The sequence below is a fragment of the Sceloporus occidentalis genome, unplaced genomic scaffold (genome assembly GCF_023333645.1).
Source record: "Sceloporus occidentalis isolate IW3139 unplaced genomic scaffold, rSceOcc1.0.p SCAF_9, whole genome shotgun sequence".
In the NCBI taxonomy this organism is placed as follows: Eukaryota; Metazoa; Chordata; class Lepidosauria; order Squamata; family Phrynosomatidae; genus Sceloporus; species Sceloporus occidentalis.
In genome coordinates, this window is record NW_028316989.1 from 776136 (window position 1) to 792416 (window position 16281).

Sequence of the window (16281 nt, forward strand, 5' to 3'; positions counted from 1 at the left end):
TGTAATGCAATCATTCCAGTGACTCTCGCAAGCTGCGGGGAACTGTCCTGGTTGTTATGCCATCATTGCGCCGTTCTGCAAAGTGCCTTGGACATTTACAATGTTAGGTCAATAAATGAGCAGAAGGGGTTGTAACACAGGGACTGAGCGCACAGTGCGCATGCAGAAGCGCCTGGCTTCAATCAGGTGCTGCTATTAGGTGAGATGATTCCTGCTGCGCCAGTCAATATCGATGATGCTGAGCAAAATGGACCCATTATCTGGACTGATATAAGGCTGTTTCTTATGGCACAAGTGCAGGGATGCGTGCACCAGCTATTATGGGACTATATGCTTTGTAACTTCTTGGGGTTTTTTATACATTGTAGAACTGGGAGTAATGCTTTGACTACAACTCTGGAGACCAGGGTTTGATTCCCAGTATAGCCATTAAACCCACTTGATCTGGGCAAGTCACACTCTCTCAGCCTCAGAGGAAGGCAATGGCAAACCTCCTTTGAACAAACCTTGCCAAGAAAACCCCATTACAGGTTTTCCTTAAGGTCGCCGTAAGTTGGAAATGACTTGAAGGCACACAAAACTCAGACACACACGTGTGTGTGTGTGTGCATGTATGTATATGTAAGACTGAAAAGTGGGATAGAAGTGCAATACTTACATATATATGCATACATAGATATATACAAGTAGTCTGCATACCAGGCCTGAATTTCATTCCAAGTAGGGTGGGCCCATAGGTATGTGTAATATATTTATACACCATTCAATAATTAACATATTGAGTCTCCTGTACTGGGCCAGAGCTCATGTTCGGTGCCAAATCTTCTCAGGCCAGAGGTCAGTTTCGTGCACAATCTTCTAGAACTCGTTTTATTGCAAAACTTTCTCAGGCTTCAAGCAGCTTCTTATCTCCAATTGCCGATAGGAGATAAGAGCAAACAGTCGGCAGCAGCAGAAGCAACAACAATAGCGTCAAAACTTGCTATCTGATACCCCAGGAATTAAACTAGATGGTCCTCATTAAATTAAAAGTAGAGTTGTTCCCCTTGTTTTTCTTAAACCCAGAGGATCAAAGTAGCCCACTATGGATCTTGTCATTTCCTAGGTATGTTTCTATGGTGGATCTCCCCAGTGCTGAAATCTGCTTTCTTGATCCCTAAAGACACCACAGTCAGTCTGACACATCTTTTTAAAATGCCTCTTGTGTGCCAGACTGACTGTTGCCCATTTTGAGCCGACGGATGTCTTTCTAGAAGTCCCATAGTTCTGGTGCTAATCCTGAAAGAGCGATGGTTGTTGATATCTTTTATTCTTGTGTGTCTGTGTATGCATTCAGCAAAATCTCCCTAAGCATAACTCCTTGGAACAGATCTGCTCAAATACCTTCCTGCCGAAATACAGACATATATGTCCAAGGCTGCATCTGCACTGCAGAATGAATCCAGATCGACACCGGTTTAACTGCCATTGCTCCATGCCATGGAACTCTCAGATTTGCAATTTTGCAATAGATGTAAACTTCTGTGGTGCCACAACAACCTACAAATCCCATGACAGTTAAAGTGGTGTCAAACTGGATTATCCCTGCAGTGCAGATGCAGAGCCCCAGGCAGTTTTGTGCCTCGGGGGAGATTAGCACCCAAATCTCCCAAGCCCAGCATCCTAACCATTGCACTGCATTGCCTGTCTATTGAAACACCCGCAACGAAAACAAATCAGAGCAAGTGATGTGTTATACTTAGCAGCTCTAGAGCGAAGGACGCTTCCAAATGAGGCTTAGCTGGAACTGGCCAAACTCTCCATTGATTCCAGCCTGTCTTAATTCTGAGTAAATATGTCAGGGACGGAGGCCTTCTTGGATCCCTTTTGTGGCTCATCTCTCATCCCAGCCATGATGGGAAATGGCTGGCGAAGAGGCTCCTTTTATGGGTAGGAAACCCAGGCTGGGAAGAGCAAGTTCTCAGAGGCTTTCCAGAGACTTAATCGCCCATCTTTCATCCAACGTCCTCAGGATCATCCAAAGTCAAGAGGCTCTTGGTGGGCCAGAGGGACCTCTGCTCCAAAACAACTGTGTGCGGCTGGTGCTAATGCAGGGCCATAGTGCTAATACTATGGACAAAAGCCCCACCGCTGCGCATGCTCCTGGCAGGGCTAAGAGTTCGAGGGAATGGCTTTCCTTGGATTAAAGGGGTCAGATCTGGTTTTGCAAGGGAATGGAGAGATGAAGGTAGACAACGCCTGTATATGTCGACTCTCTCACTAGTCTAAATATACGACCAGTTAAACACAGTCGCTTTTTTCTGTTCTCCACTCAGTCTTGAAAGGTTTGCATACTATACTTGTCCTTCCATATTCACCAGGGTTAAGGGCACAAGATCCCCATGAATATGGAAAAACCACAAAGAACAAAAACACCCTGTTTTTACCTGAGAGGACACCTCTCTAGGAATCTCTAGGTCCTCCACTGGCCATAGAACTGCAATGGAGGCCTAGTGGAGTGTCCTCTCCAGGAATCTCTAGGTCTTTCAAGGCAACTTTTCGTTTTAAAGTTGGCCATAGAGTTGCACTGGAGGACCCAGAGATGCCTAGAGAGAACGTATTTAATGAAATCCGTGAATAATCAAATCCACAACTATCAAAGCCGCAGATATGGAGGGATGGGTGCATTTGTTTAGACTGGGGGTCGTGGGACCATCACGGCTCCAAACAGTTGGGTTGATGTTTTCTGGGTCTGCAAAGTTTTGATAACAGACCTTCCGCCTGAGAGATAATCTTTGGTGGGAGATAAGGTCCAGGGAGGCGATGCTACCTTCTTTCTTGAACTCTTGCAAGATAAGGCCGTTGGGTTGTTTTCAACCCCAGTTTGGAGAAAGAGACAGACCTGCTTTTGGGAGCCCACCTTTTGCATTGGTCTTCACCAGGGTTATGATATGTTTCTAAGAGCCCAATGGAAGGATTAGGAGGAAAATGTCACCTGCCAAACCTTCCCAACATTCCTGGTCCTTTGAGAATGACCCCATAGGAGCTCAGATCTGAATACTGGCTCAGTCTCCATGTTTGAATTTTGGGGTCAAATGCAGAGCATGCGACATCTCCGTTTGCAGAATCTGGGATGTCTCCATCCCTTTCTGGCACAAGCATTTCCCCTCCAACTCTTCTTATCTCAGCATGAGTCTTGGTCCACAGAGAAATGCAGAGAAATACAGTCTACTCCTATCTGGAATATGACTTGGAAAGCAGAGGCCAATGTTTACTCCTCTCTCTCTCTCCTCACTAACTAAATGGGGCATTTATTCATTGACTGGACATGTATATGCCTTGTCCCTTTGCCCATGGGTTGCTCTGAGCATCCTACAAAATTTAGTTTAAAAGGGGCAATAAAACTGGTATAAAACCAACGCATCGCCATAAAATAGATATAGAAGCCCCAACATTCATCATCATAAAGGAAGGAAGTGATATTACAAGCCATTAAAAGTTCAGCGTAACCATATAGGCTCAGGTTATGGGCGCTTGACCAGCATAGTTGCGTGAGAGGAGAGCGGCATGCGGTGGGACCCAATGGCTCACCTGGAAGAGGAAGAGGAAAAGGAAGAGGAGGAAGGAAGGAGAAGAAGAATAAAAAGAGAAGGAGGAAGAGGAGGAGGAGAAGGAAGGGGGCTGAGAAGGAAGGAGGAGGAAGAGGATGGTGGTAAGAATGCAGGCAGGAGAAGTCCAACTGTGAGCTTGCCATTTCTTCGGTGCCTGACTGAGGAGCCTTATTCCCAGCCCAGGTCCCAGGGAAAGGCAGAGCCGCCTAATGGCACTTCTCTGTGTGTATGTTGTGTGGGTTGTGGGTTGTGTGTACTCCGCCCCCGGTGCCCACCTTCCTTCCCTGACGCGCTGCGGCTGAAGGGCTATTAGAAGGGAAGGAGCAGAAGCAGGAGCAGAAGAGGCAGAAGAGGCAGCAGCAGCAGCAGCCTTGGTCCATACAGGGCTCTCTGCGAAGGAGAGGAAGAAAGAGGAGGAAGAAGAAGGGAGAAGGGGAGGAAGAGGAGGAAGGAGAAAGGGAGGAGGAGGAGGAGAGCGGAGGCATCTGAGCCTAAGGGCTGCTTCCTTCCCTGCCGGGGGATGATGGCCCCGGTCCTCCTCCGCTGAGGATGGAGGGCAACGGCTCCTGGCCTTCCTCCTCCTCCTCCTCTTCTCCCCCGGCGGAGGAGAACCCCTTCCTGCAGCCGGGGTGGCAGGTGGTGCTGTGGGCGCTGGCCTTCGGGGGGGTGGTGGCGGTCTCGGTGGCGGGCAACGCGGTGGTCATCTGGATCATCCTGGCCCACCGCAGGATGCGGACCGTCACCAACTTCTTCCTGCTGAACCTGGCCGCCTCCGAGGCCTCCCTGGCGGCCCTCAACACCTTGGTCAACTTCACCTACGCCCTCCACAACCACTGGTACTACGGCAGCCTCTACTGCCGCTTCCAGAACTTCTTCCCCGTCGCCGCCCTCTTCGCCTCCATCTACTCCATGACCGCCGTCGCCCTCGACAGGTCAGGACCCCCTCCTCCTCCTCCTCCTCCACTCTTCTTTTCTCCCTCTCTTCATCATCATCATCTTCTTCTTCCTCTTCATCCTCCTCCTCTTCATCATCTTCTTGTTCTTCCTACTTCTCTCAGTCTACTTCTTCATCTTCATCTTGTTCCCTCCTTCTCCTCCTCTTCACCTTCTTCCTCTCCTTTTTGTTCTTCTTGTCACTCCTCCTCCTCCTCCTCTTCCTCTCCTCCTTCTTCTGTGTCTTCCAGCCATTTCCACTTGTGGCAACCCTAAGGTGACCCTGTCCTGGGGTTTCCATGGCCAGATATGTCCAGAGGAGGCTTGCCCTGGCCTTCCCCTGAGGAGGAGGAGGAGGAGGAGGCTGAGAGAGTGTGACTTGCCCAAGGCCCCCCAGTGGGTTTCCATGGCTGAGTGTGGATCCGAACCCTGCTCTCCAGAGCCATAGGGCCCAGTGCTCCCAGGGAGAAAAGCCTTTCCTCGGCCCCTGTGCCCATTCCACCCAGGAAGGACTCACACTCTTTGGCACGGAGTGGGGCTCCCAGCGCATGCCGAGTGTGCCTTTGGGTGTGCATTTGAGACACATGTATCAGCCTGCATCCCTGTGCAGCCAAAGCAGCCCCATGGCCTTTGGCCAGGCTTTGCTCCTGGGCAGAAATGGCAAGCATTGCATGGCACTCCTAAGCAAGCCCTGGCAGCTGTTCCTGCTTTCAGGGCTCAGGTCCCAGCAATGGCCAAAGGCAACACGATCCAGCCCTCTGACATTGTTCTCAGGTCCGCTTTGGATTTGGCTCAGCTTTGGAATTGCAAACATGTGGAACCATTGCCTTTCCTTCCAGCCCCTTTTTCGGCATCAGAGGTTGGTGGGGTTCAAAGCAACAAGCAAAGCCAGTCCAGGACCGGCTCAGATGGCATTTGGCAAAGAGGCAAAGGGTTGCCCTCCAGCTGAGATGTTTTGGCCACCAGCTTAAATAAGAATTGTTCTTGAAAGAGGTTCTAAATGATTGTTCTAGAAAAGTGCTCTTTTCAAGCAAGTGGCTTTGGTTGAACTTAGGTTAAAGGTTTGTTTCTGAATGGCGTTTCTTGCCCTATAAAATAAAGTGGCAAATAAGAAGCAACAGAAACACTGGATGCCAAGAAACCGTTAATGTTGAAACGTTTCCATTCAAACAGTCATTACTGTTCCAATAAGCGAGTTGGAAAATAGCAATAGCAGACATCTATGTATATGAATAACCAGTTTTAAAAACCAAGAATGTTTTTTAAGTCATTTGTTTCAAACCAAGGTTGAAACCAACCTGGTTTAAGCCAGCTAACCCTTTGCCGCTGTGTATCTCCCATCCATTTTGGCGAGGCTTGTACCCAAGAAGTCCCATGGGGATTGGGTCCCAAAGTTACTTTCTCCCTCCTCCTTAAAGTAACTATTGATAGGCCAGGTTGGTGTTGGTGGGAACCATAATGTAAAGCATCCGGTTTACTCACTCCTTAACCACCCACACTTTGTAAACAGCTCTTTTTAATCTGAAGGAACTCATGTCGCTTTGTTTTGCATCCCTTGCAAAAAGCCCATTCTGGATTTAGAGTGACTGCATGCAAATACAGGAGCTATCTCTTTTCACATCGTTTCTTGTGTCTGAGACGCATGTTTTCTTGTTTCTGGGTGTCTCTGTGTGCTCCGAAATCCACAGTCATTTCACGAAATGAAAACCATCTGTTATTACAGCCGCTGCAGCACGGCACACGCTTTGCCCTTTTCCCAACCAGAGAGAAATGGGGGGAATGTTGTGCTTTTTCCCCTCTGGACTCTTCCAAAACCTCCCAGGGTAAACAGTGAGGAATCTGTGTTTCCTCTGGGAGTGGGAAACACATCTCTCAGTCGCTGCTTCTTTGGGTCACGGAGTTTATTCCAGTTTTCAGTTGTAAATTGAAACCTGGCTGGGAGAGGGTTCTCTGAACTGACCCCAGAAGCCAACTAGGAAGATCAACACTGACTAAAACCTGGAGCAGATTCACTGATCTCCATAGAATCTCAGAGTTGGAAGGGTTCCCAAGAGGTCATCAAACCCAACCCTAGACTTAGTGTAGGATCTCCAGCAAAAAACATCCCCAGCAGATAGCTCTCCAGTCTCTTTCTGAGGACTTCCAGGGAAGGAGAGCCCACCGCCCCTTTCTGAGAAATTGGTTCCAATGCCAAACCGCTCTTACTGTCAAGACGTTCCTTTAATGTTCAATGGAAGGCTCCCTTCTAGTAACTTCAACCTATGAGATCTGTTCTTACCTTCTGGGGCTGCAAGAAACAGGACTTCTCCTTCCTCTTTATGGCAGCCCTTGAGGTATTTAAAGATGGCAACCATGTCACCTATCAGCTGTTCTATCTCTTTGTTGAATGTGGCTTCATTTCAGGGTTAAATGAGACAATACACTTGGCATATTTTTTAGAAGTGCGTCCTGAATTGGTGAACGTTGTCTGTTTGTCATAGTGCATACTTTTCCTCGCCTATGTATCTTGCATGCAGCATGCTTTCTTTCATGTTTGCTTGTTGGAAGGTGAACAGGAGCTTGATCCCTTTGCTGAAGGGAGGTGAATGGGCACATTGCAGGGAATCCACATTTACTTTGATATCTGGTTAGACCCTCAGTGAGACTACAAAACAAAAAGCAACTCTTTCTGGGTGTGTGTCAGGGTTGTTGTATCCATCATGTTGTAACACAGAGCTTGCAAGGTTATCAAGAGAGTGTACACTCCTCATCCAGTCCTTAACACTACAGCCAAAATGCCTATATGATGCTCAGGCTTGCAAACACATTGGTCAGATTCACATTTTTAGTTGTATGTTGACAAAGGCTTTGGAGGGTGTGGTTGTTGTGTGCTTTCGAATTGTTTCTGACTTCTGATGATGTACTTATCACAAGGTTGTCTTGGCAAGATCTGTTCAGAGAGGGCTGCCTTCTGGGGCTGAGAGAGTGTGGCTTGCCCAAGGTTGGTTTCCATGGCTGAGCAAGGATTTGAACCCTGGTCTCAAGAGACCTAGCCCAGCACTCAAACCAGTAAAACCCACTGGCTCACAGATCTCAAACTGGTGAACAATCAAAGGACAGAAAAACAAGGAGAGCAATCCAGAGAGGAACAGAGGAAATAAAGACCGGAAGGCTGTTAGAAAGGGATCTGTGTGCGGTTGCATTTCCTGTGTGCGGTTGATTGTGGTAGAAATGATCGCCAAGGCTGCGATAAAACCCAGGTTTGCACATGAATGAATTCCCATGCGCACAGTGGGACTTACTTCTGAGTAAGCAATGCCTAAGACTGCATTGCAAAACGTTTCATTCCAGCGCAGCTGGTGAGTCCCTGCCTTTAGCTCTGCCTCAGTGTATCTTTCGGAGCAAAGCAAGTCCTTTCCAGGGAGAATCCACTCGGAGGGAGAGGATGGCACTGAATCCTTTTTTAATTTGCTACCCAGCAAGATATGGCTGTTTCTGAATGTCTTTGGTTCTGAATAAGCCATTAAAATTTCTCTTTAAAGAGCGTTCTCAATGGACTCTCTCCATGGGGCTGCTTTACGCATGCATAGGCTTCGTTGTTGTTGTTGTTGCTTGCGCATGTCATGGTTGAAATCCTACCATGGGGTTGCTGATGGTACAAGACTCCAGGTGCAGTTATGCACTGGTTGTGCTACAAAACCCTTGCGTTGGATGGTAAAGTTGCGTAGCTGAATGCACAATGGGAGGTAGACACATCTTCATGCACTTCCATAGAGTGGCCTGTCTAATGGCAGTGTACGCACAACACTTGCACTAAATGCCAGACATGCCACATTGGACAAAATTGGACACCTCTTACTGTCAGGAAAGTCCTACAAAAGTTTAGGTGCAATCTCTTTTCCTGCAGCTTGGATCCATTGCCTCATGTTCTAAGACCTATTCTCTAGAGCAACAGAAAACAAGCTTGCTCCCTCCTCAATATGGCACCCTTTGAAATATTTAAACAGGGCCATCATGTCACCTCTTAACCCAACTCCTTAGGTTGCTCCTCAAAGGGCATGATTTCCAGACCATTTCCAGACCTTTCAACACAAGAGTGGCAGCTGGGAGTGTGAACAAATGTGGACTGTAGGTTCTCCATCCCAACTTTCTAGCCAGTTGTTGTTAATCCTGGGGAACACTTTGACCATTAGCAGCTTAATTTCCCACCAAGCATATAATAGAAACCTTCCAGTGCAGCCAACACCAAAGTGCACAACAACGTCTGTGAGGCACCCATTCCAGCAAATGCAAAGAAAGGAGATTGTGGCAATCTGTGGATCTGAAATTGGCCCCAGCATCCAAGGGAGGAAAATGTTCCTCAGTTCCAGAGGTCCTGGAAGATTAATCCCTTGGATGGGTCTAGAGAAGGAACAGCTGCCGAAAAGCTCCGATGACAACCCTGCCTAATAACCAAAGACAACTGCATTTGCAGTTCTTCCTCAGCAGGGGGAAAATACCGCAAAATACGAAATATCATGTTGCAGCCATTCTCCCAATAGCAGTGATTCATCTCTGTCAACACCGGCCCTGTTTGCGTCCTGCGCGTTTCTTGGAGTTTTACTCACCATTCAGACTAATATTCCCTTTTGGAGAGCTGGGCAATTTTATGCCTTGGGGGAAAAAAACCCTCCCTTCTCTAAACAATCCATTATAGTCCATATCCTGAATTACTCCTAATGATGACACAAACAAATTACTTAATCATGGAGTAATGTTCGCCTTACGTAGAGTTAGAATAAGGTGCATATGCATGCTTTCAAGTTGCCTGTCGACTTATGGTGACCCCATGCATTTCATTGGGTTTTCTTAGGCAAGGAGTCCTCAGAGTTGGTTTTGCCGGTTCCCTCCTCTGAAATAGAACCTACATCAACTGGGATTCCCATCCAAGTACTAACCAGGGATGACCTCCTTAGCTTCCTTCTTCATGGTAACAACTGTTTGATAGTGAACCACAGAAGATGGTTGACTCTCATTAACTGAAGACTTTCTTTAGAGGGTAGATGTTGTTCTTTTGAGAGTGCTTTAGCTGTGGATACCCTGCAATGTCAGGGGGTTGGAGTAGATGGCCTCTGGAGCCCCTTCAAGTCTATGGTCCTATCATTCCCGATTAGGCAGAGCTGAGTGCATCCCAATAATTTAACCATTTGTGCCCATTGTGGTGCTGAGATGAGAACATTAAACAAAAGCAGGAGTTTGCAGAAGGACCCTAGAAAATATGTGGATAAGGACCTGGGTGCTGTAAGGAAAGAGACTTTGGTCGCTGAGTAGGCTCCAGACTCCATATCCTTTGGAGTCTCCTTCCCAATGTTGGGCAAGGGAAGAGGGAAAAGCAGTGCTCCTGTGAGAACTGACAGCCACTGAGACACTCCTCAGGCCATCCCCATTAAAACCAGGACCTGGGCTTTCCTATCAGTGAGATTGACAATTTGTGATGAGTTCTAGGCTGATGGAGTTCTCCAAGGTTCTAGACCTCTCTGAAGGAAACGGCTGAGCACCTTGGACAGCTCCAGATGGACAGCCATTGAGGGTTCTCCATGACAATCTGACATGGAACACGGAAGCCACCAGCCTCCTCTGAATCCTCCTCTCCTGGAAGAGGAAGCAGGACAAGGGGCTCCCAAATAGCTCCCAGTGACAGCACCCACAGCATTGTGCATGAGCAGTGAGATGCGAATGGGAGATGTACAAGCCCACCTCTCCTCCCAAGTGACATTTCATGGGTTCACAGCTTTCTAACAAGTGTCCGGATAATGTCAAGAAGAAAGTGGTTCATCCACCGTGAACAGATGCCATGCCTCAGCTGGCTGCACACAGGAGTCCTGCTGAATATCAAATAGCGAGGGGTGGATTCCCAATGGAAAGAGCAACTGTGTTGTTAAATGGCAGCCAAGTCTTCGGTGGGAGTGTTAACCCTGTATGCATTTGAACCAGGTAGCTCTACAATGGGTCAGCATGGTATAGTGGTCTCAGCACTGGACTGGGTTTGATTCCTTCTCAGCCATGAAACCTACTCTCTCAGCTTTGGGGAAGGGCAAAGGCAAAGCCCCTTTGAATACATCTTGCCAAGAAAACCCTGCGATAACTTCACCTCAGGGTCACCATAAATCAGAAATGACTTGAAGGCACACTACAACCCACAATTTTCATCTGTGCCCCCCCCCCCCAATATATTGAGAGTCATAGGAAAAAGATAAAAAAGGAAACTGGTGAATTTGGTTGATATTCTGTACCATTTTGGACAAATTTAGGGTAATTTCTTTGGCCTGAAAAATTTGAGGGGGGGGGGGGAGATGGACTTTTGGGGACTGCAAAAGAGGATTTGTAAGGTGCAAATGGTGTTTACATTCTAAGATGCTTCTTTGGGATTTCATTGATACCTCGGATTGATTTCCTTGCAATACAAGAAGCAGCTCAGAGAGAGTGGTTTTCATTGGGCAAAAGGAGAGGAATGGGTTAAAGCCTCCCCTTCATGCTGTGATCCGATTATTCTCATCTCTGCCCCTCCAGTGGCTGCTATTTGCATGCCTTTAAAAGATTCACCTCCCACACAAAAATGCCTTTAATGCCATGCCTGATTTTGCCCTTTGACTTTCAGATGCATGCCTGGTGGAGGCTGAGGTGCCCATGGCCGCCTCCCTTTGTATGATCCCTGAACACTGTTTGAGCTGTTTTGCAGGCATCTAACACTGCATCCACACTGGAGAGATAACCCAGTTTGGCACCACTTTAACTGCCCTGGCTGAAGGCTATGGGAGTTGGAGTATGTTGCGGGGCCTTCCTTCCTTAAGCTACGCTCTGCTCTGGGCCCCACAACATACTCCAACTCCCATAGCCTTGAGCCAGGGCAGTTAAAGTGGTGCCAAACCGGGTTATTCCTCCAGTGTGGATGCACCCTTAACCTCCACCTTCGCTGTTGCTTGCTTTGGTTCTGCTCCTCTTTGGTCTCCCTGGTCCATCTGCAGCCCTGGCTGGCCTTTGTCTCTTCCTGGATTTAGGGGAAAGGGCTAGTTTTAGGAAGCTTTGTGTCCTCTTGTCTGGAAAGAGGAAAGAGGTCCAAATGGGATTATTTCCCCAGCCTTCAAAGCAGAAGGAAAGCAGGAAGGAAGTGAGTCATGTGAAGGGAAAGGAAAACCATCAAGACGTGATGCCTTCCGGAATAGGTCTTGTCAAGTGAAAACTTCCCTTCCCTCTCCCAGTCTCTCTGTATCCTTTTAAAAACATCTCCAAAGGGTGAATGCGTCCTGAAGTGAGACCATCCTCATATTCTCATGCCGTGGGGATCCAACTCTGGAAATTATTCATCCTTGCATTTGAGAGCAAAATAACTGAAGATTCGCATCTCTGGCAGGTGGCAATCCAAACCCCGCGCAGCCCCAGTTCTTGGGCTTGCACAGTCTTGAATAGGAGTCCACCGTGGTGCAAGCTCTGAGAAAACCCATCTGCCTCTTTCAGATTAATTATCCTGGTCCCCAAGAGGAGTCCAGTCTCTAACCGCTATGCTACACTGCTGTCCCTTCAAGTCCTTTTCTCTTTTAATGAGTAGCCTTGCTTTCTTCCGTCAACTTGGTTTCACCCTCATGAAGCATCCTGCAAAGGCAGTCTACCTGAATGAAACCAATTCTCTGGGGCTGAATATAGAACGGAGCTGTTTGTTTGCTAGTTTAAAACATTTATTAGCTGCACCGAAGCGGAAGCTCTCAGGATGGCATTTGGAAATAAACCAGTCAAATGCAATAAAAAGGCTTAATAAGAAAGCACTTCTTTGAAACATGAGGCTGCAGTATCTTTCCAGTCTGATAGAAAGCCCACCGGTTTAAAAGTATTGACCAATAAAAAAAGTAATCAGTTGGGTCCTATAGGAAACCAATGGGGAAAAAATGTTGGTGCCTAGTTCCAACTACATAAGAGTACTTTATTATTTAGAGACAGACAGTTTTGTGTAGTAGTGGCTTGAGTTTTGGACTCCAGAGAACAGGGTTCGAATTCATGTTCAGACTTGGAAACCACTAGGAGAAGTCACACTCTCTCAGCCAAAGAAGAAGACCATGGTGGCACATTGCCTCTGGATAAATCTTGCCAAGGAAACCTCACATAGGGTCGCCTTAGGGTTGCCATATGTCAGAAACTTTTCTGGTTTATGGCAAGACAAAGGTGGCCCTATCACAATGTTTTCTTGGCAAGATTTGTCCAGAGAATGTTTGCTCTTAGTTTCCTCTAAGGTTGAGAGAGTGTGACTTGCACAGTGTCACCCAATGGGTTTCCATGACTGAACAGGCCCTGTGACCATTCAGTAACGCTCCCTGCTCCCCTTGCCAGAGCACTAATGCTCCAAACATCTCCAAACAATCCTTGGGCTTCCTTTAGGATCCCACAGGCATTGGCTGGAATTTGAGCTTTCTTGGCGTGGGCACCAGAGGGACCAAGCTGAGTACTTGACAACCCCGGTCTTCCAGCCAGTCTATTGCTGCCTATGAATAATTTTATTACCTTTAGAGTAATGTTAAGTCCTCCCAGCAGTCCTTTTAACGATCCGTCTGTGCACAGAGTCTCACAGTCGAAGTACTAACAAGGGACAGGAGGGGATAAATTAGGGATGCTCTTTTCGTATTCTTCCAGAGTTCCTATTGTAGTCTCCTTGGTACAAGGAAAAGCAAGGGTTTCTGTGCCGCTATTGAGAATTGTTCGCACTTTGCAAAGTCTTTTATGGATTATTCTGCACAGAAATGGGTTTGGTTTTTCTGTGGGGGGAAAAACCTAATGCATCTACTTCTTTGAAAACTACCCTAAGAGTGTGAATCTCTGCAATAGAAGCATCAGAAGGCAGCAATCTAGAGGCAACTGGACTACAAGGCAGCATCCAGAAACTGAGATCCCAGCCTGGGATTTTGGGCACTGCTGTGTTTTTCAAGGGCTTGGCAGGGAAGTGGGAAATGCTGCGGGGTTCAGCTGTGCGCTGTGACTTCTCCACCCAATGGAGTTGCGTTATGGCACATGCGGAGCATGTTTCAGGCAGCAGATAGATCTCAACCCATCCAAACCAGTCATTAAACATTGCACAGCTGGCGTGGGATCCGTGCCCCATGGGTGCTTGCACTTCCTCATGCATTTGCTTATGAGCCGGTGCCATGGAATTCAAGGGGACATTTACTATACTATATTTAGGAGTGGGCATCCAGAATCCTGTTACGAATCTCTGCTCCATAGCATTCCCTCTTTGACGTGAGAGTAGAGCTGTTGAAGTCTTCCCAGGGGGTTCAAAGGCCATCTGTGACTGCTCACTTGGTTTCTTTCATTCACACACACACACACACACACATATATATTCTGTTGCTTGCACACATCAGAAAGCAATGCCCTATTCCACAGTGAGTCAGTTCTGTGACACATTAGGTAACCATTTCTTCATTGTCTTTTTCTTTCTTTCTCTGCACATAACAATCTCAGATGTTGTTTCTGACAAGCACCATGCGTTTCCCTCCTGAAGAGCTATGTGATTTTTTAAAAAGGAAGCAATGTATAATTCCAAGATTAATCAGGCAATTGCGTTCCATATCACAAGACAGGGAAGGAGAGATGTTTGCTGAATTTCGGGTGAAACCCTTTCCTCCTCCATCTAAGAGGCTATCTTTGCGCACGCTTCGTTGGCGGTGGCTGGAAGGACATCTGTCCACTCCAGAAAGACCAGTCACCACCAGATGGCCCCCGATGCTTTCCTTCCAGTTAATTAGCTGTCTCTTTTGCTTCTGGGCAGATGAGGAAAGGAAGCGGCCATGGAAGCAAGGAACAAGCCACAGGCAACAATGGTGCGCACAGTCAGCCATGAACGCCTCATTGGGAGTGACGTTCTGGCCCTTGGCACAATGGAAGTCCCTACATTTTGCTCAGGGAGGTTAGAGGGGACATTGTTGGCAGTTGGTGGAGTGTTCAATCTGCGCCAGGATTTTACTCCAGTCCATGAGTCCTACCCCAAATATAGATCCAGTGCCTTAAATTTCAGGATAAAACCCAGAGCAGATCCATCACCCCAATGACATGGAAGCCACCACTGGGGACAAGGGGTATGTATCTTATGTGCCCAGGTGGTGCTGTTTTGGCTGCATAAATATTGGCCATAGGAGAATGGAGACATGTGTGAGGAGCCACTAAGGAATAAGGACTGTGTGATGGAATGGGACAACTTGACTTCTTTCCTACCTCTCTGAGGAAAGAGGAAGGTGGGATGAGCTTTGGTGGATGCATCTTTGTGTATGGGGTTGTGGGGTTGTGAGAAAGTTGGGGCTTTTCTGCAGGGGTTTCCTTTAGGCTGTGGCAAAGGAACCCTTGGACATCCTTGCCTCTCTGGTTCTGGCCTTCTCTTTCTTCTCTTCAGTGGAAGTGTAGAAGTCTTCAGGGCATGGAGCTGGCTGTTGTTACTGTTGTTGTTGCTGTTGCTGGTCAAGTGCAAGGAGGTTCTCTGTGGTCAACTGTTGAGTGTATGGCACTCGATGCCTGGAAGGGAGCATTGGGGAGGGAAAGCACTACCTTTGCAGCCCTCTCTGTGGAGTTCCCTTTCTCAGTGGGAAGTGATCCAGAAGACAACTGTTTCTTACAGAAACTGGGGGCAGGTGGGTGACCCCCAGTTACTCCACTTCTGACTTAGCAGGGTAGTAAGGGCAGACAGTCCTTTCCACAATAGTAGCCCTCATCTTCATCTTAGTAGTTGCCCCCTAAAGGCACCAGGTCTAATCTGATCTTGGAAGCTAAGCAAGGTCATCCCTGGTTAATACTTAGATGGGAGACCACAAGTGAAGAATACCAGATGCTGTTAGGCTCTGTTTCAGAGGAAGGAATTGGCAAAACCACCTCTGAGTATTTCTTGCCTAAGAAAACTCCATGAAATTCATGGGTTGTCATAAGTCAACAAGCAACTTGAGGGCACATAGACACAGAGAGTTGTAGAACACCTATTAGTAGGTGTTAATACTTCTGTTAGTGATGCCACAGCTAGTATTACTACTGCTACTCAGTGGTGGCTGGTTATTCCCATGGGCCTGTTTTGACTTCAGGATTCAGCACTATTAAAAATTCCTACAAAGCTATCCAAAACCTTGGGTAGATTCACATCCCCACTGACATGGGAGGGACCAACCATCCTGAGTAGGTGGCAGTACAACTACTGCTACTGCTACTAGTAGTAGTAGTAGTAGTATCAGTGCTATGCTGACTACTCCTAATTTGGAAAGTGTGGGCTCTCCTTGCTTGCCTTCCCCTGCGATGACAAACTTGTTTTCCTTTCTCATGGTATTGAGAGCCATCTGGATGCTAAACCTGGCACTTGAGGGACACTCGGTTGTCATGGAAATCTGCAAAAGCACAATAAAATATTTAAATAAGAAAAAGTGTTGTCGCTGGGGAGTGATTCCTTTTTCTTGAGGGGAAAATATCTGGCGTATTAAGTTTCTCAGCTTGGCGTGAGGCCTTTTTCTGCACTGGAGCCGGGCGATAAATATAACTTGGCGCACTTTGTCCGTCAAAAACTCCAGCACTTCAGGAAGAGCCATAGCTTTGGCTGACCTTTCCAAAGGGATAAACTGCTGCCGGCAGCTGGTTTGGGGTGTCACAGAAAGGCAGCAAAAGGGTTGTTTTGTGTCTTGTTGTGGTATTTTTCCTTCAAGGGAGAGAAATGCACGCATGGCTTTTTCCGCCTTAGGCATCGAAACAACTATGGCTAGCCTTAGGGACCGTCTTGGCCTCTCCG

The 16281-nt window shown here is 47.4% G+C and overlaps 1 protein-coding gene across 1 annotated transcript in view; it reads left to right on the forward strand.

Moving 5' to 3' along the window:
• Positions 1 to 4037: 4037 nt before the first annotated feature.
• Positions 4038 to 16281, forward strand: part of LOC149306648 (substance-P receptor-like) — a 33063-nt gene continuing 20819 nt past the window's right edge. The window contains exon 1 of the mRNA XM_089538110.1: positions 4038 to 4522. Coding sequence (XP_089394236.1) covers positions 4140 to 4522 — 383 coding nt within the window. The 5' untranslated portion in view covers positions 4038 to 4139. The remainder of the gene's footprint in view (positions 4523 to 16281) is intronic.